Source organism: Gymnoscopelus braueri (genome assembly GCF_963280865.1).
Source record: "Gymnoscopelus braueri genome assembly, chromosome: 13".
NCBI lineage: Eukaryota > Metazoa > Chordata > Actinopteri > Myctophiformes > Myctophidae > Gymnoscopelus > Gymnoscopelus braueri.
This window is the reverse complement of record NC_137615.1, coordinates 38,237,144-38,256,264: the sequence shown is the minus strand read 5'-3', so window position 1 is coordinate 38,256,264 and position 19,121 is coordinate 38,237,144. Positions and strand designations below refer to the sequence as shown.

Genomic DNA, 19,121 nt, shown 5'->3' with positions numbered 1-19,121 from the left:
ATCTTTAGTGTGTTGGTACAGTAGGTGTTATAACGGTCTTTTGTTGACTATTGTCATCATAGCATCAACCACACTTCAACATTCTCTCAAATTCTTTAAATTGCCGACCAGCCCATACACGGCCATGCTTGCCCCTTCTGTCACTCTGATTGACCCAAGACACCCACAACAAACATTCTTGCTACAATGTTACAAGGCAGTTGATATGGTGCAGTGTGTGGAGACCATAAGGACTAAAAGCTTTTGTCAACGTTATTCCTGTTCATGGAACTAACAAATGTTTTATTTCCAAATGCTTTGCTGCGTTTTTTAATTGCTTTTTAATGATTTAATTACATTTCTATAACTTTAGAAAAAGATTCATTTTCTTTACAATGTTATGTTTTTTTGTTTAGAGGAGAATTGTGGTGGTGACTCCATTTCTTTGTTTAGAAAAGATGAAATAATCTATAACTAATCAGAGATGTGGTTCATATAAATATGTATAAAATAAATATCTATTTATTTGTCTGATTTTATATTTGTTTCAATGAAACCTAAAGGTGTTAAGTTGTAAGTGATATTGTTTAGGTTAAAACTAAACGTTTTGTTTAGTTTTTTGTTAAAAAGTTAAAGCTCTATATTCCAATAGTACTCATTGCTATGGTGTTTTTACAGTGACAGGGTTCTCCCTGTCTCTCCGGCCTCACCAGAAAATACATTTTCAGGTGAGATACAAATTTCATCCAACAGACGTGCACACACACACACACACACACACACACATCACTGCACCCAAGCCCCCCAGAATTATCAGCATCTATGTAAACTACAATCAAGAGGTGTTTCTAAACAAACAAAAAAGTAATTGAGACTTTTGACCTGGGTAAGAGGACAAAGTGATACGCTTGTACTAATTGGTCAGCTGCCATATTGAATAGTGCAGTGGTTTTCAACCCTTTTTATATCAAGGGCCGGCATTATTTATTCGCCATTTAATTTAAAGCATTAAAATGTATTTATTACTCTCAGATCCAAAACGTAGAATATTTTGTTATCATTGGATACGATTTTGTCCATAATTCCATGCTGTATTGATGTTGGTACCATAGGAGAGATAACAGGAAAACGTTGATCAAAATAACTATTCCTTAATTAAGTAATGCAGATGTTTAACAGTAATTTAACTCTTGAGAATGTAAAATGAAACCAAAGGGTCCATTTGGTTTCATTTTACACTCAAGTGTTAAAGATCTATAATGGTCCATTTGGTTACCAACTCTCCATCATTTAGCTGGAGACCACCTGGAACCCCCTCAAGGACCACCGGTGGTCCACGGACCACTAGTTGAGAACCACTGGGATATTGGATAGCTGCATATCCACAAATGTTAGTAATTTGTGTTATGTGCAGAGTCATGTTTAAAAACAAAGACGCTCGCTATCAAACTGGGTTAGATAGATGTGTGTTTTGCCCCTTTGTCTTTCAGCAAAATACCCTTTACCAGTAAGCTGCTCAAATAAATCAATCAACTTTGGCTTGAAAGTGTCAAGGTCACAATTAAGGTCAACATCAAAATTACACAATAGGTCATCTCACACAAGATATGGCTCCGTCACTCAATATGGGAAGCTCATACGTTTAATCAAGTTGGCAAACATCTTTATGGTTTCTGAGAACCAGATATGTTTAGGGAAGAAAAAGAACAAAAAGAATGTTGCCATGAAATTTTTTCCAGCATGAATTACATCTCTTTGAGCATTATAATGTACTAGTTACACATTCAAGCTGGGATTATTCCAAGTGGTTCAACATCCTCATATGCTTTCACCTTTGAAAGAAAAAAAAAGCCATAAATGCATTACTGAATTTAACATCTTTATTAGACTTAATTTCCATAAAGCACACTTACATTACAAAAATAGACTGCCAACAGACATTAAAGGCAACAGTTCAGACTATACAAATTTGACCTCTAGCATACAGTGAGTCAGCTTTTTTCACTGGTTGACTTTCAAAAATACTGATTCACAACAAAACATCTTTGGCCCATAGAGCATCTTTTGATCAAGCAAAAAATATTTACAGGCATTTATTTAACCAATACAGTTTTGCTCACAGCCAAGTCCCAAAACGACAGAGGAACATCACTGAATAATTACACAGAAATGCACAACATTGGCCGGGAACCTACCCGGATCACAGATTTGACCTGATGTGACATCTGTAACACAGTTGTAACCTGTACACACTCAATGACTGAGGATTCTCAGTGATCACAGTTGCTATGGATTCATGTGGGTTGAGACGTTCCTTGATCACTGCAATAAAACAGACCCAAGTACGCAAGACTCAGCAGTCACAAGTTAACCCCCCGCTACCTTTGCCACTGGGAAAAGATCATCTATAAAAAAGGCCCTCTAAAACAGCGACGCAATCTTGGCACAAACTTGCACCTCTTGTTTAGTTGGCACTTTCCTGGTCCGTGTCACTAAACCAAGGAGCGTTTGACTGTGCCTCCCTCCTCCGAACTGGGGGAGGGCACAAATAACTACTGAAGGATGATGGTTGCACTGGGAGGTTTGGCCCCCTACAAGAGCTTTGCGTCATCTTCCCCCTCAGTTCACAGGTATGGTATCGGCTGTGGCAGATTCGTTGGCTGTGCGTGCATCCTTCCTCAGCTGGAGAGACACACAGCTTAGCCAACTGCGACTGGTCGGCATCTCCCCCACAATTTCCCACGTGTCAGTCTCTTCGCAGTATCGCTCGATGGTATCATGATATCTAGATGAAAAGAGACCAACAGCAATGAGAGAAATGCCTGGTGTGTGGACAAGCAGACACCTTTCAGTGATGTTGTTAGGTTTTCAATGGAGTGAGTCCCGGGACTCACTGGTGGTCATTTGAATGAGTCCTAATAAAATGTGTCGTTTATATTCATGTATGTTGATAATGTATCTGGAAAAACAAAAAGTAAAAAACAAAATCCTGAATCTGAATCATTTTGGGGGGAAAAAAGGGTTTTCCCAAATAATCAAATTTTTCTTATTAGTACACAAATAAATACATCAATAAATAAATAATAATTACAATAATAATGAAGTTTTTTGTTCAGTCTAGGGGCGCGTTCGAAAATGACGCACCGGAGCACACTCGCCTATTAGTTTGTATTGGCCAGTGCGCTCAGTGCTGTATTTTCGAACGCACCCTAGGTAAAACAGCATCCACTCGACTCACTAATATTGATTTATGTCTACTTTATGCATTTCTGTGCCTACAGTACACATCTCGCATCTGTACACTGTATTAACTACTCCTTGGAAAGTCAAAAATTCAGAATACATAAGTGACAAAGATATAAAGTTCATAATAATGGGAAAAATATAATTTACACTTACAGAAACAGAAATAGATAGGAACTAAAGAGCAACAACGCTATGTGGAAGGGAATAGAGACGGAACAGAGAAATGTGTTAATTATTGTAGAAGTAGTACTTGCTCTGATGTTTTTTACAAAGCGGGATTCCCTTCAAATGATTTATTTACGTTTCAAGTCTAATTTATGCTTGTATCGCACCTAGAATAACAATTTACCGCGAGTCGCGGCACCACATAGTTTCGGTGCGCAACACGGCCGTTCGACGAACTATAGATGGGTTTCCGCGCGACGTCATCACAGAGCAGAGTGTGCAATCTGCGCATGCGCGGGGGAGAACGAACCGGAAGCGCCATTCACTCTATTGTTATTTTCGGGATTTAGATAGGCATAATGCTGCTATTATAGGCATAATAGGCATAATGCTGCTATTATATACAAACAGATCCAACTTCCGACAAATCATTTTTATTGAGTAAAGAAGATATTACAAACTGCATCATTTAATCTACTTTCATTAAACCTGGTGAAGACCATTTATTTTATGGGTAATAGGGTATAGGATATTTTTAGGGTAATAGCGCCCTCTACAGGCTCATCCCGCCACTGCGCGCGCATCATCCTCTCATGTTTACAAACAGGAAACCCATCTATAAATACACATAGCCAGGGGAGAGGGGGGGGGGCTCGCTGCCTGTAGAGAGAGGCAGCCACTCTGGAGAGAAGGAGACGAGTCCCTCATGTAGATTCACGTTGGCTCTGGGTATAATATTAATGCGGGAATGTCCCGCATTATAAGTAGAGTTCTGAAATTCTTCCTGAACTTGACCCCACGCGACGTTTACGGGCGGGCGAAAAATGTATGCTAATTAGTCGGGCAGAGCCTCGGGCTCCATAAAAAAAAAAAAAAAAAGGTAAGGCCGACGGAAATGGCAGTGGATGCAGCTCAAAGTGAACTTAACTCGGGTATCTAGTTCGTTGCCGTTTGACCTTCCTAGTCCGTGTTAGAAAAAAAAGTGGCCAAAACTCAAACATCGAAAAACGGCGAAAGTGGCCGTTTTCAAGATGTTTTGAACATTATCTCTGGAACGGAAGGTCCAATGTGCTCAGCTCAAAGCTTATTGGATGCGTGACTTTGAGGACATTAAGCGCATAATGACACTTTGGGTTTTTGGGCCTACAAATATGGTAATTGTTCGGACCGGGCCCTGTTCGGGCCGGTCCAGTTAGGGCCCAGTTAGGGCCGGGCCTTCATTTTCAGGCCCATTGAGAGCTCTAATTATAAGTGCTGAATTTCTTCATAACATTGCAAGATAAAGTTGTATGCCTCCCGTGGACGCACATGGTTTGTTTGATGCATCCTTTCTTAAAAATGTGCATCAGAGACGCAGGGCTATGAGCATCACTGACCTTTATCCAGGCTTTCATGGAGCAGCTGGACAAGCAGCCGCCTCTATCCAGGCTTTCATGAAGCAGTAGCCTCTTAAGCCTGAGTTAAATCAAGTATACAAAGTATAAATCAGGTATTACCTGTCCCAGCCCTCCTCCCCTCCTAGTACGTATATCTTTCCATCAACCACAGCCACGCCAGGCCGGTAGCGCCGCTCTTTCATGGGGGCACACATGGTCCACTGATTGGTCTTGGGGTTGTAGCATTCCACCTTGTCTGTGTTCTCAGTCGAGGCATGCCAACCACCTATAGATTAAAAAGGAAATAACAGGATAAGGACTGTTAGTGGGCTAAACTGCAGTAAAGTTGAAGTGCGTCTATTATGGAACAAACCATCAAGAACAGATATGATACCTATAACGTAGATCTTTCCTTTCAGAGTACATGCAGCTGAACCAGAACGTGCAATCTGCATAGGAGCCACTTCTATCCACACAGATGATTTAGGGTTGTACACCTGTGCTAGGTCTGTGCCATCACCATCCTCCAGAACAGCACCACCTAGGACCCAGGATAACACATAACGTTATTTATTGTCAATAGGAGAAGGATGAATATATAATACCAAAGGCTTTGGACACTTTGAATTAAAAAGGTACAATCTACAAGTTTTCTGTATCTCCCGACAGAGAGAGAGACAACCATGTCCAAAGTACAATAAAGATAACGGCGCATCTAGTGTAAAATTTCTCAGTGGACAAGTACGGAGACCAAATCCGAGCACTGCATATGTACTAGTTATATTTTATTAACATACCTGTACTCTACCATACAGGTTGACCAAAATTATGTTTTAATCATTAAGATAAGTCCCAGACTGTAGCTTTAACCATTATGCTTTACATACATTACATAAAACCCATCAGGCTGAACCTGCATAACCCTGTTCCATACCAGTAACATAGAGTAGTCCATCTAATGAGACCACAGCAGGGCTGGTGACAGCCATTTTGACGGACTCCTTAAACTGCCAGGTGTTGGTATTTGGGTCATAGCACTCCACGGAGTCCAGACGAGAGCGGCCCTCCCAGCCACCCACTGCAAACACATAGCCATCCAGCATCACCAGGCCTATGGACCATGTAGGGTTGGGAAAGGAAAACACAACATAAAATCATCGTTAGAACAGATGACATTGGCCGTATGTAACTTTGTCTTGGGTAACCAAGGAAACAACACGCTGCATCCACACTGGCAAATACAAAAGCTACAAAGCATATTTGTAGCTTTGTATCTTTGTAGCTGAAGTTGAAACCAGCTCAACTTTTTTGTAGTTTTGTAGCTGTTGTAGCTTTTGTAACAGCTACAAATGTCACTGGCTTCTGTTGAAAAAGAACGGTAGCCTGCAGCTTTGTAGCAGCCAGTGTGAACGCAGCATTAGCGGTTATTCCAAAACAAATGTAACCACTCGAGACCTATTTTGTACATTGTCAGAAAGCGAAAATATGAAGCGTTGTAGATTGGCTATTTTCAACACTTTTTAAACGTTTTGAAAATAAAGATGCCAGGTTGAATGTAAATGCCATAGTTTGACAGTCTTACCCAATTCAGAACGTGCCACATTCATGGGAGCCATCTCTAACCATGAATCACGGGAAGGGTCATAGCGCCACATCTCCCTACTGGCTGAACCATCAGGGAACTCTCCTCCGGCCAAATAGAGAGTAGAGCCTATGATAGGATATGAGCAGGATAAAAAAAGATTGCGATGCCAACATTGGTCACAAAATAAACATTTTCAGAGCTCAAGATACAGTGCCATTAAAGATAGTCACTGTCGGGCAGAAACCTTGTTGGTCCAAAATCGTTACTTTTCAAGAAATGGGGAAAAAAAGAACATGGATCCAATGTAATCATTAAGTTACAAATCCCACAGAGACTTAACCACGTTTTTTTAAATATAAAAAATAGCAGATCTACACGCTTACAATGGTTTGCAAATTATGAGACACTTTGTGAGCTTGTAGATTGGCTATTTTCTCTACTGTTGTATGGCGAAGTAGGGCCTACATTTATGAAAACGCTGAAATATGGAAATACAAGGTTTTTGCCTGACAGCAACGATATGCGAAGCTCTATGTAAAAGGCTTTTATGCAACGCTAGGCTTTAATTTTATAATGGTCGAAATATTTCCAATTCTCATGCAGCCAAAACTAAACTTAAATTTATTCTTTTGTCCAAATGAACACTTATGGGTCTGTAACTCTGAGAGTGTACAAATGGAACCAAATGGACCTGTAAGGGTCCATTTGGTTCCATTTGTACACTCTCAAAGTTAATTAAACAGTGTGGATTAGGGTCCCAGAGAGAACCCACTGTACACTCTCAAGAGTTACAGACCAGTAAAGGGTCTATTCGGACCGCTGAGAACCAGTGGTATAGGCCGATGGTACTTCTCACCTGACACAACCAGACCGTGTTTGCTTACAGCGAAGGGCAGACATGCAAGAGTCTTCCACTGGTTTGTCAGGGGATCAAAGCTCTCAACACTGCGAAGCACCACCTTGTCATCCTCTCCACCCACCGTCACTATCACTTCAGCTGTCCCTGTTGCCGGGGCAACAAGGGGGAAGAGAAGGAGGAGGGAGAGCAGAGCAGTGAGTCAGAGTGGATTTAAGAGTTCAAAGAGAAACCAACTTTATTCAATAAAGGAACCATCTCACAAGCATGCCGGCCTTTGGATACAGTTTGGCTTTGTCCCCCTTTAAAGGGGAATACCACTCATTTTCAACATCGAACCATGTCATAATATACCTCAGCTGTTTGTGTGGAAATAAGAAAAAAGTCCCCCCCCCCTTCTGTGTTGCCTAGAACTGGAGAATCGATTGTTGGGGTCATGTGATCAGTGACATACGGAAGGTGTACTCTTTGGCCCGCCCTCTAGGCTGCTGTATTCACTAGAATGGTGAATCTCACTTCCAGCTGAAACAGTGCGACTTGTAGTAGTTTATAATGACATATGGTTATATATCGCATTTCACAAGACATTGTACTTGTAGATAATAGAAATCAATTGGCTGAAAATGCTCTAACAAGTCTTAACTTTATATTGAAGTCGCACTGTTTCAGCTGGAAGTGAAATTCACCATTCTAGTGAATGCGGCAGCCTAGAGGGCGGCCAAGCACCTTCCGTATGTCACTGATCACATGACCCCAACAATCAATTCTCCAGTTCTAGGCGACATTTTTCTTATTTCCACACAACAGCTCTAAGTTATATTATGACATGGTTCAATGTTTAAAATGAGTGGAATTACCCTTTAACCACATGAACCCCATGTCCCTACTCTGGGTAAACATTTGGTGAAAAAATCCAATATACTAGCTCAAGTCACAACGTGGGGCGTTGAGAGCTTTAAAATCAGCTATTTTCGGCAAATACTGTACATTTCATGTAGAGGGAAAAAAGGAGCGGACCAAGTATAGACCCCTGGGGTACCCCGGGACCTAAGATAGGGTTTAAGTGGTTTATCCAGAGAGACAGAACATGAACACGTGCATGAGGCCAGGCAGTAGAGTAATGTGTGAGCATGTGAAAGGTTATGATAGAAAATATTAGCAGAAAATGTGTATACATTTGAAAGTTATAGTTAACGACGTTATAGTTAAAGACTAAGACTATCAATAAAAACACAAAAATATAAATCAAAGCTTGAAATGGAAAATGCAATAATGAAAGGATTGGTCTATGACAGCAAACAAAACTGAAGAAAAGTGCATCAGACTTTTTTTTATTGTACTTTTGCACAGACAAATGTTTTTTCTTGGCACTGGCAATACAAACTAGAAAAACCTTGATGTCCCGTATATTATCCACCATCAGTTGCAACATGCACACATGTGTGAGGTATACAGTAAAATCTTCAGTGTTAATTTAACTCAGAGTTAAATCAACACTAAGGATTGCATAGTGCAGGGTACCTGTGGATCTGCGAGGTCGTGCTCTGTGGCTGTAGAGCTCTCCACGCCGGTCCTGGAGCAGTAGATAGTCCTTGGCTTCAGAGATGAGCCTCTGGCAGCCCTGGTATTCTTTCACCACATCCAGGGACTCAATCACATCATGGAGGTAGTAGGGGCTGATGAGAGGCAGGCGGATATGCTCTAGCACCTTAAACAACAAATAGGACAGAAATTATTTGATAATTCAACTGGATAATCCAACTGGATATTGAGTGTACAACATTAAACATTGCCTACAAATCTCTACATCTGCTGCAAGACAAAGTGAGGAAACGACTGCAGTATGTGCATGTACACCACCATTTAATACTGTACTTTTTGTACCCTAAACCTTAAGGTTGTACAAACATGACCATGGGGAGGTTGGGGTTATTCATTTATTAATAATTACATTCACAGCTGCCAGAGGCAAGCTGTCCCTGAGCCGTGCCCATAACCTTTTTTTTATTATTGAGCCCACTCCTTGGGGCATTTTTTGTCACTGTATATTTTGCACATAACTTGTCCTCTGCATTTTACCCATCCTATAAATCACTAGGAGCAGTGAGCAGCCATTGTGCGGCGCTCAGGGAACGGTGGTGTGCAACAACGGTGGTGTGTAAACCTCCAGACTTATGGAGATCCAAATGGCTGACAGCAATGGAGGGTTCCCTTACACTGCACCCCATAACACTTCCATGCACTCGTATAGGATATCCCTGCCATTAGCAACAGACACAACTATGGTCTGACATGATGTCCATATGAATCAAGTTGATTTAATGGTGGGTGACCCGATAACCAAATGCCTGACAGCGAGTGAGTCCCCGGTTCCATGCTCAGCCGGCCGAACCAGATTTGCTGCATGTCACTACGGTGCTCTCTCTCTGTGTCTCCCGTCTCTCTACACCAGCAGTGCTCAACCTTTTCTGTATCATTCAGGGTCCACTTGAAAGTCTTAAAAGTGTTTGCAGGTCACCCATGTTTATTTTAATGATCAATCGATCGATTTTGTTTCGGCTTATTTCAATGGAACCAAGGAACTATACCTTAAGTTCCTATGTATTGGTATCTCTATAAAAACAAAATTTTCAAGGAAAAAATACCATTACTTTAATTTATTTAAATGTTTTAATTCATGTTATATTATCAATACAACCGTAGTGTTTTGGCAATTATTTTGGGGCCCACTTGCAATATCCTCACAGCCCACAGGTTGGGAATCGCTGCTCTACACTGTACCTATCAATAAAGGCTCAAAAAGCCCCCCTCAAAAAAATAAAGTTGATTGAGGAGTATGAGGAGCGGCAGGGAGATGGGCAATTTTCATGAATAAATATAGTCGTTTCTGTAGACTATGACAACCACCAACAGCATCCCTTTAAGAATGCATAGCATTTGACTTCTCAATGGCCTCTTTAGAAAATGACTGACCTTTTCAAAGCTCGGCCTGCGGGTTGGACACTTGTCTAACCACAACATGGCAGCCTCGAACACCATCTCCTCCTTGGGCACATTGAGAAGGTCATTGGCAAGAATCTCTGTCAGTTTCTCCACACAGAGTGAGAGGAACTCATCCTAAGGGGCAGAAAATTAAAGCAAGACAATGAAAAATACAGACCACCTGATAGATACAACCCTGTTCCCTACTGCCTGAATAGGGATTTAACGGTATAACCACCGTATCCACCACAATACCATGGTGTACTGTATTTCACTGTGTTAATTCCCCCCTTTTAAACTAAAAGTAGGGCAACAGATAAGGGACAACTTCAGATATTTACATACTAGTATATACCTGTATAAAATTGTGATGCAGATTAAACGTTTTTATAGATTTCATAGATTCTTGTATGACAGCACTATCGTCCGTGTTTTCTGAAAAACATTATATATAGGTTTTTTATAGCAAAATGTAAAATGACACAGATGCTTTCCATTCCAGGATTAAATGGGTTAAAAATGTAATGTTCTGAAAAGGCCGCTGTACAGGTAGCATAATGGAATTGCAATCACAGTTGGAGGAAGTTGCTAGTTGTGCATACTACTACAACCTATAGTACAATATTGGTCTGTAATTTACATCTAGCATTTAAAACAGGCTCTATTAGCAATGCTCTGGAACCCTTTCTACTATTAACTGTGAATTACAGTGTATATTGATTATATAAGCATATGTGTACAGAGCTTGGCTGAGTTTGCCAGGTCGAACCTGGAAGAAGAGCCACCCCTGACATCACAGCCTGGAGCATGGGAAATGTGGAGGCAGGACGGATTTAGCTGGTCAAACACAGATTTCCAATATTATATAACCGATTCATTGTTTATGAGAATACCAAATTATAACATCATTTTGGTACTGTGTTTTAATCTGTTGCCCCGTCTTTAATACACACCTTTAATATTTTATCAACTTAGGTGGGCCTGTGTCGTACTGTAACTCTCAAATGCATAGGAGAAAAGACAAACACAGACAAACAACTTGGGAAATGCACAGATCCCTCAGTCTATCACCTGCTGGTACACGATGCTGAAGTGCTCAAGCATGTAATCCATGCTGCGTTTCTCCAACATTTTACAGGAATGGGCCTCGGCAAAGCAGTGAATCCCGACACAGTTCATTTCATCCATCTGCCGCTCCATAAAATTACAGCAGGCCTCTCGAACAGCCATGATATCCAGCAGATTTGCTGCTGCTAGCAGGGCCTTGACCAAATAAAAATATGTTTTATAAACACAGATGCAGATCAAAAATTGAGACAATGTAATATAAAGTTTAGGGGTACAATAGTTAAACAAACTAATCCATTTAATTGATTATTTAAAAATATGTGAGCGTTGTTGTGCGCTTGTGAGCTTGTAGATATATAGTATAATCGCCAATAAGGTAATCAATAGTTGCAGACATATACTGTAAGGTTTATGATAATACATCACCTGCACATTAGCCTTGGAGATGACCACCACTGATGTGTAGGCATAGCTAACCAACATGCCAATCATCTGAGGTTCTACTCCATTGATGGCCACCCGCTCCTGTCTGGACTCCATCAAGTCAGTTGAAAACATTGCCTGTGTCAGGTTGAAAAGGAGACTGGTTGGCTCACTTGTGTGAGTGTTCATTGTGTGAACAACTAATTGATTCGATATACCATGATATTCGGTTCATGTGAAAAAGCCAAGGCACAAGTTAATGACATACAAGTAAGACGCGCGAACACAGCTCAAAAATATTGTGTATTTACGGACTTGTAATCCGTGTTATTTCACCGTGATGGGGAGAGAACATTGACATTGTGTGTGTGTGTGTGTGTGTGTGTGTGTGTGTGTGTGTTTTTTGCAGGCTGTTGTGCATTTTAATCAGAGCATTGTCTAAATTCCTGCACTCTGGCGCACTCTGGCGGCTGCACACAGGCAGTGCATGCACACAGAGACGCAGACACACACACACACACACACAACCCGAGCACGGTTACATAGTAAGCTCCACTTGGTCGGAGGCGCCTCCTTCCGCGTTCGCAATGAAAAAGGTAGTGCACGCACATCTGTGGCCCAGGTTGCAAGACAAACAAAGTATCATAAAAAAGGAATAGTCTGCACACTGGTGATGCTGCAAAAAGCCCTGCTTTGTATTTATTGTGTTTGTCATATGAACAGGCCGAAACGTTGACGAACGCAATAAATACAAAGCGGAGCTTTTTGCAGCATCACCAGTGTGCAGACTGAGACTCTATTCCTTTTTTACGAGTTCATGACATTCCTTAACAAAAAAACGAACAAAAGAAAAAACACACCAAAAACTAAATTCTAAATTATTTTGAAATAGCCACTGCTGCTTTTGAAAAAAGAAAAAAGAATTCTTCCTGTCTATAATGCCATGTAGTGGGGCGGCGTGGCACGATATATCAGCCTAATCGTTAAATTTTGTGATTAAAGCGCCAAATTTGGCAGAAGTGTTGATCGATATATTGGGAACAAAACTGGATATTGGGCCATCACAAATTCTCACCCTGGTGGGCGTGGCAGCCATTTTTCAAAATGGCCACCAGCGGTTGATCAAATCTTCCTAGTTTTTGTCCTAGTAGGCCGAAATGTTGCTCAAGTATGTGAGTATGAAGGTGTGTGGGTGTGTTCATGTTAATTACCTAAAAGGGGGCGTTGCAATGGGAGTGGCCTAGATAACAGCTAAATTTGGGATAATTGTTCAAATGGTGATACAATTTTTTTTCAAGATGGCCACCAAAAGACTGTATTTTCATTTCTGCATATCTTTACCTAAAATTATTTGAGGTCAATTACCAAATCACCTAATAGCACGACCATAGTATGTTTTTGAACATTTTCAAACAGGAGTTACCATTTACGGTGACGGTGCCAGCGTATGATTAGCACATCATAAAATGTATGGACAAAGTGACGCCATTGGTTTCTACAGACCGTAAATGAAGCCGATTGTTCAGGAATTTCAAATCCGCCATCTTTCTATATCGTGTCATATCGCGTCATATCCTGCACAACCGGAAAGAATGCTATTGGTTGGGTAGCTTGTCAATCAAATCATCCCGCCCCCCAGCATACCCTACTTTATCATCAATTTAAAAATAAATGGGACCATAATTTCCCAAAACGCATATCATGGTGATTGAAAGAAGACTTTAAACTAGCGACTGGAAGCAAATAGTATTTATGACAATGTTTATTAAGGTAAGAAAATCAAGTCTAAAGTTCGTCAAAAACCCATCCACTTGAATGGAGAAAAAAATCGTTCTGACATCAGCAGGGGTAAAACAGCGAACCTACTGGCCATTCATATGAACTTTTACTTCCTATATAGACTATTTCAAAGCAGGAAGCTGGGCCCTTAGAGCCTGCAGTACTCAAGCACGGCTTGAGTACTGGGGGCTGGTGTTAGGTGTGAAGATGAAGATAGAACAATGCTGTGTGGAGCTCAGGGAGGAGATAAGAAAGGCAGCCAGAGAGAAAGTAGGGAGGAGTACAAAGAGATGAGGGGTAAGGCAGAGAGAAAGGTGGTGAGGGTTAAGGAAAAGAGTATGAGTAGTTGTATGGAAGGTTGGACACCAAGGAGGGAGAAAAGGACCTGCACATTTTGGCACTGAGATGGGAAGGATGAGCAACAGGTTAAGGTGATAAAGGATGGATGGAAATGTTCTAGCAACCAAAGACAGTGTGTTGAGAAGATGGAAGGAGCACTTTGAGGAAACAGATGGAGGAAAGTGTCAGGAGTTATTTGTCACAGAAGTATACCAGTGAGAGGGAAGATGTATAAGACGGAGGGGGACCAGCCATGATGCTGTACGGCTTGGAAACGGTGGCACTGACGAAAAGACAGGAGGTGGAGGTGGCAGAATTGAGGATGAGGAAGGAAGGACATCATCAGAAATGATTAAATTAGAGGATAAGCCCAGGTTACAAGGTTTGGGGATAAAGCGAGAGAGGCAAGGTTGAGATGGTTTGGACATGTGAAAAGGAGGGATGAGGGGTACATTGGGAAAAGGATGCTGAAGATTTAAGCTGCCAGATAAGAGGAGAAGAGGAAGGCCAAAGCGGAGGTTTAAGGATGCGGTGAGAGACGACATGCAGGTGGCTGGATTCACTGAGGAAGACGCAGAACCAGATGGGATTTTTTTTTGTACAGGTTCATTCATGAGATTTTGTTTTGCTTTAATCCCTAAGTTTGACTGTGAGCACAGTTGTAGGGCGTGTTTCTGAAAGGTTTTAATTTAGATGGTTATAAATGGTAACTCCTGTTTGAAAATGTTCAAAAACATTCTATGGGAGTGCTATTTGGTGATCTGGTGATTGACCTCAAATGATTATAGGCAAAGATATGCAAAAATGGAAAAAACAAATTTTGGCGGCCATCTTGAAAAAAGGCTGCCATCTTTGATTTAAGAGTGGCCTGGTTTCTTAAATCGAAGCGTGATCTCCAAAGATGATTTGTACCAAATTTCCCGCTTGTATCACCATTTGAACAATTCTCCCATAATATTGCTGTTATCTAGGCCACTCCCATTGCAACGCCCCCTTTTAGGCAATTAGCATGAACACACCCACACACCTTCATACTCACATACTTGAGCAACATTTCGGCCTACTAGGACAAAAATTAGGAAGATTTGATTAACCGCTGGTGGCCATTTTGAAAAATGGCTGCCACGTCCACCAGGGTGAGAATTTGTGATGGCCCAATATCCAGTTTTGTTCCCAATATATCAATCAACACCTCTACCAAATTTGGCGCTTTAATCACAAAAGTGAACGATTGTCGTGCGACGCCGCCCCACTAATGCCAAAAAAAACAGGGCAATAAATGTAAACATGAACGGTTGAAGATCTGCGTTTTTACCTGAAAGTATGAGCTAAAGGAGGCCAGTACGATACGATGGCAGGAGAACTCCTGTCCCCCGCAACAGATGATCACATCGCAGAAAGCATTGTTGAGCCGAAGACTGTTCAGGCCCTCCAGGACCTTGTTGGGATGCTTGGACTCAACAAACACAAAGTTGTCGCTCTCCAGTGAGGACAGTGGTACACTGGTGCCATCTTCCTGGAGGGCAAAGGTCACATCCAAAGGGCAGGGGGGCAAACTGGCATTGACTGGAACAATTTCAGCCATGACTCCCGTTGCTAGACCAGCCTATTACGAAAGTAGGACAGGATGGAGTTAATGGCAGTGGTGGACAGTAACTTAAGTACATTTACTTGAGTACTGTACTTAAGTACGTTTTAGTTGTCTGTACTTTATTTAAGAGTATTTGCATTTTTGGATACTTATAACTTTCACTCCATTATGAATTAACCGCTTTAGCCCAATATAGTGAAAATATCAGATCCACAAACTTTCACTGTTATTTATCTTTTTAATACAGCAATGCATTGATATTAAAAATAAAATGTACTTTGTAATTTGTACTTTTAAATATTTAATTGTAAAAACATGTACTTTTGAATACATCAAATATGTTTAAAAGCAAGTACTCCAGTACTTTAACTCAAGTACAAATTTGACTGAGCAGCCTCCACTTATATTTGACCTGGAGTATTTATACTTATAGGAGTATCTAGGAGGACCAGGAGTATCTAGACTCAAGTACTGGAGTACTTTGTCCACCACTGGTTAATGGCCAGATAGTAGCTAATGTAATGAACATAAATAAATGACAGTGTGACTGCATCACATGCATGCAATCACATTATGAGGCAACACAACACAACAAAGCGGGAAAACGCTTTTAATGTCTTGTCTCATTTTGTCTCATTTCAAAAGATGGCAGTGGTGGGAAAAGTATTCACAAGTTTTACTTTAGTATCAATGCTACAATGCAGATACTCTTTTACAAGTACAAGTCTGGTATTCAGAATTTACTTGAGTAAAAGTACAAAAGTACTCATTAGTCATTACACAGAAATCTTCCATTTCATATTTTCAAAATGTATGAAATCATTTGAACATAGTTCAAACTTTAGCTCACAATAGCCGATGTCTATATAGGGCTGAAGTGGTTAATGTGTGTTTTGTAATAATATTTACATCTACAAACTAACTAGTAAAGTTGTCGTTGTCCAATGTAGTGGAGTAAAACTACAATATTTGTCTCTGAGATTAGCGGTAGTAGTGGAGTAGAATCCGTGTACCTTTCGGTCAGTTGATTTTCAAAATATTGAGTAGAACTAAAAGTATAGAAAATTGGAAATACTCCACTCCGGTAAAGTAAGAAATGCCTCAAAATTGTACTTAAGTACAGTACTTGAGTACACGTACTTAGTTACTTTTACACCACTGAATCATGGCTTAAAATGGCTCAAACGTGCGAAAAACAACCAATGTATTCGTCTGTGACTAAATGTTGCTGACAAGGGTTTTGTGGCTTGGTTAGCAGCACAGATGAAGAGCAATTGGCGACAGTAGCAAGTAACTACTTTCAAATGCTGAACGCTTGAGTCATGATGTTGTGATACAAACAAACACAGACAAAGACAGATGTGAAGCATGCAAAGCAAGGTAGATCATAATAATACCTGATGCACATCATAGCGTCAACTAGACACAGACGAGCCAAAACCTCACACTGTTTGCAGTCTGGATTCCCTCTTCTTTGGGTGTTTCGCCCAGGTGGGCGTGGTTGTATGACTAAACCGAATAGAAAATATGCCTTAACCCATTGGTTCTCAAAGTGGGGTCCGGGGACCCCCAGGGGTCCTTGAGGGAGTTCCAGGGGGTCCCCAGCTAAATGATAGATTAGGCACCAATGGACCCTCATGGGTCTGTAACTCTGAGAGTGTACAAATGGAACCAAATGGACCCTAACGGGTCCATTTGGTTCCATTTGTACACTCTCAGAGTTAAATTGACATAGATTTATAAATTGTGGTCAAGTGATAGAAATGCCATTAAATGGGGGTCTGTAGCCCTAATGCATGTCAAACTGGGGGTCCTTGAAATTAAAATGGTTGAGAATCACTGCTAGAGCCGCAAAAAATCTTCTCTTATGGGGGTCCCTGGCATATCTTTTGAAATGGGGGTCCGCGGGGCGCGGGCTAATAAGTGTCAATTTGGGGGTCCTTGACATGAAAAAGTTTGAGAACCACTGCCTTAACCCAGTGGTTCCCAAACTTTTTAGCTCGAGACCCAAAAGATTCATTTGATGTCTTCCCCGGGACCCAAACTAGTGAAAATAGAAGATCTACAAGCTCACAACGCGTCACATCCTAACGTTTTTTTAATGTATTTTTTTTATTTTAATTTAATTTTGAAAATTTGAAAATCCTTTGTATCGTCGCGACCCATGAAAATGGATCCGCGACCCAAAAATTGGTCCCGGCCGACCCACTGTTTGGGAACCACTAAACTCAAAACCATGCCTGGGCGAAACACCTGGGAAAGAGAGAGTCCGGTTTGCAGTCAGAGTCGTGACTAAAAACGCCTTCTTCTCCCTTGTTTTTATAACCAGCTGTCATATGAAAGGCACGTGTCATTACCGCCACTCTGTGTTTGGAGTGGGTAAAACTAAATGTTACCCTGTTATTGTACAATTTTGAGGCACCTTTACTTAACTTGAGTATTTTTGTTATACTTAATACTTCTACTCCATTACATTTCAGAGGCAAATATTGTACTTTTTATTCCACTACAATAAGTTGAAAACTTTATTGTTACAAGTCACCTTGAGAGATTTAGATTATTGTTACAAAATATACAATATATGTATATACAAAATATAACCAATTGTACTTTTACTCAAGTAAAATGTTTAACTTGTAACAGCATATAACTGTGGTATTGCTACTTTTACGTAAGTAAAACCTCAGAGTACTTCTATCCACCACTGAATATAAATTAATTCATATCATGTAGCAATGACAGTTTTATACAGTACTTGCACCTATTTTAATTACATTTTGTTTTCATTCTAATGAGAACTTTGTTACTAAGATGCAGCTTCCTAAATAGTTGTTGTTGTTGTTGTTGTTGTTGTTGTTGTTGTTGTTGTCCTGATGAGGCTTATCAAATTGGTAATTGATATCTGTTCTTTTACAAAAAGATATGAAACAACATATGTTGTTTCATATCTTTTTGTAAAAGAACAGATAATATTAGCCCTGGACACACACACACACACACACGCACGCACGCACGCACGCACGCACGCACGCACGCACGCACACGCGCACACGCGCACACACGCGCACACACGCGCACACACGCGCACACACGCGCACACACACGCACACACACACACACACACACACACACACACACACACACACACACACACACACGCTTATAGGCTATTATATGTAGATGGCTAGCCTCCTGCTGAGCTATAAAAATGTCACTGTCTGTAAATCCATTGTAGGCGATAGATGTATGTTCATATTTGCTGCTGATAGATATGATATGAATGATCTCTAGTTGAGAGGTGTGCTGCATAATATATAGCTTATTGAGCTGGAAACCTCTGAATCCTACCTATCCATTGTCTGTTTTTGTATGACCTGATGAAGGCCACTTGACTGGAAGCTGGTGACATGTGTGCAAATACATTGAAAAGCTGTTGAACAACAGTCAGATTCTGCTTGTCTGAATGGACAGGCAACATGCAGTTACAGTCACTCCATCAAACCCACTTAACACAGTGTGCCTAAATCAAGTTTTCCGCATGAACACACTGATGACTTGATCCACCATTTGCAGCAAGAACACACTGTTGGCACACACTGTCATTTGAATACTCACATTGTCTATTATATTCATAACAAAGCCTCTTCTGTACTCTCTCTGTCTCTCTCTCTCTCTCTCTCTCACACACACACACACACACACACACACACACACACACACACACACACACAC

General features: G+C 40.8%; 1 protein-coding gene across 2 annotated transcripts; it reads right to left on the bottom strand.

Annotated features, from left to right (window-relative positions):
- Positions 1-1,856: 1,856 nt before the first annotated feature.
- LOC308098836 (kelch-like protein 24) lies at positions 1,857-16,857 on the bottom strand. Of its 2 annotated transcripts, none has more exons than XM_080447294.1 (12): positions 16,787-16,857; positions 15,114-15,404; positions 11,684-11,818; positions 11,261-11,452; positions 10,181-10,324; positions 8,729-8,915; positions 7,208-7,354; positions 6,349-6,477; positions 5,701-5,877; positions 5,161-5,307; positions 4,887-5,052; positions 1,857-2,764 (listed from the first exon to the last, which is right to left on the bottom strand). In XM_080447294.1, the coding sequence occupies exons 2-12, from the start codon at positions 15,381-15,383 to the stop codon at positions 2,599-2,601; spliced, it is 1,860 nt and encodes a 619-aa protein (XP_080303420.1). In that variant the 5' UTR covers positions 15,384-15,404; positions 16,787-16,857; the 3' UTR covers positions 1,857-2,598. The 2 variants fall into 2 exon arrangements, with proteins under 2 accessions (XP_080303420.1, XP_080303421.1); XM_080447295.1 differs by having other exon boundaries at positions 10,181-10,252.
- Positions 16,858-19,121: the final 2,264 nt, after the last annotated feature.

Bases quoted from the DNA above. Each gene is read 5' to 3' on its own strand.
- LOC308098836 (XM_080447294.1), bottom strand. From the start codon at position 15,383: ATGGCTGAAATTGTTCCAGTCAATGCCAGTTTGCCCCCCTGCCCTTTG. The intron at 7,355-8,728 runs GTACCCTGCACT...CCCCGGCAACAG, and splicing joins ACGACCTCGCAGATCCACAG to GGACAGCTGAAGTGATAGTG. The intron at 5,053-5,160 runs GTATCATATCTG...TTTAATCTATAG, and splicing joins AGGAAAGATCTACGTTATAG to GTGGTTGGCATGCCTCGACT.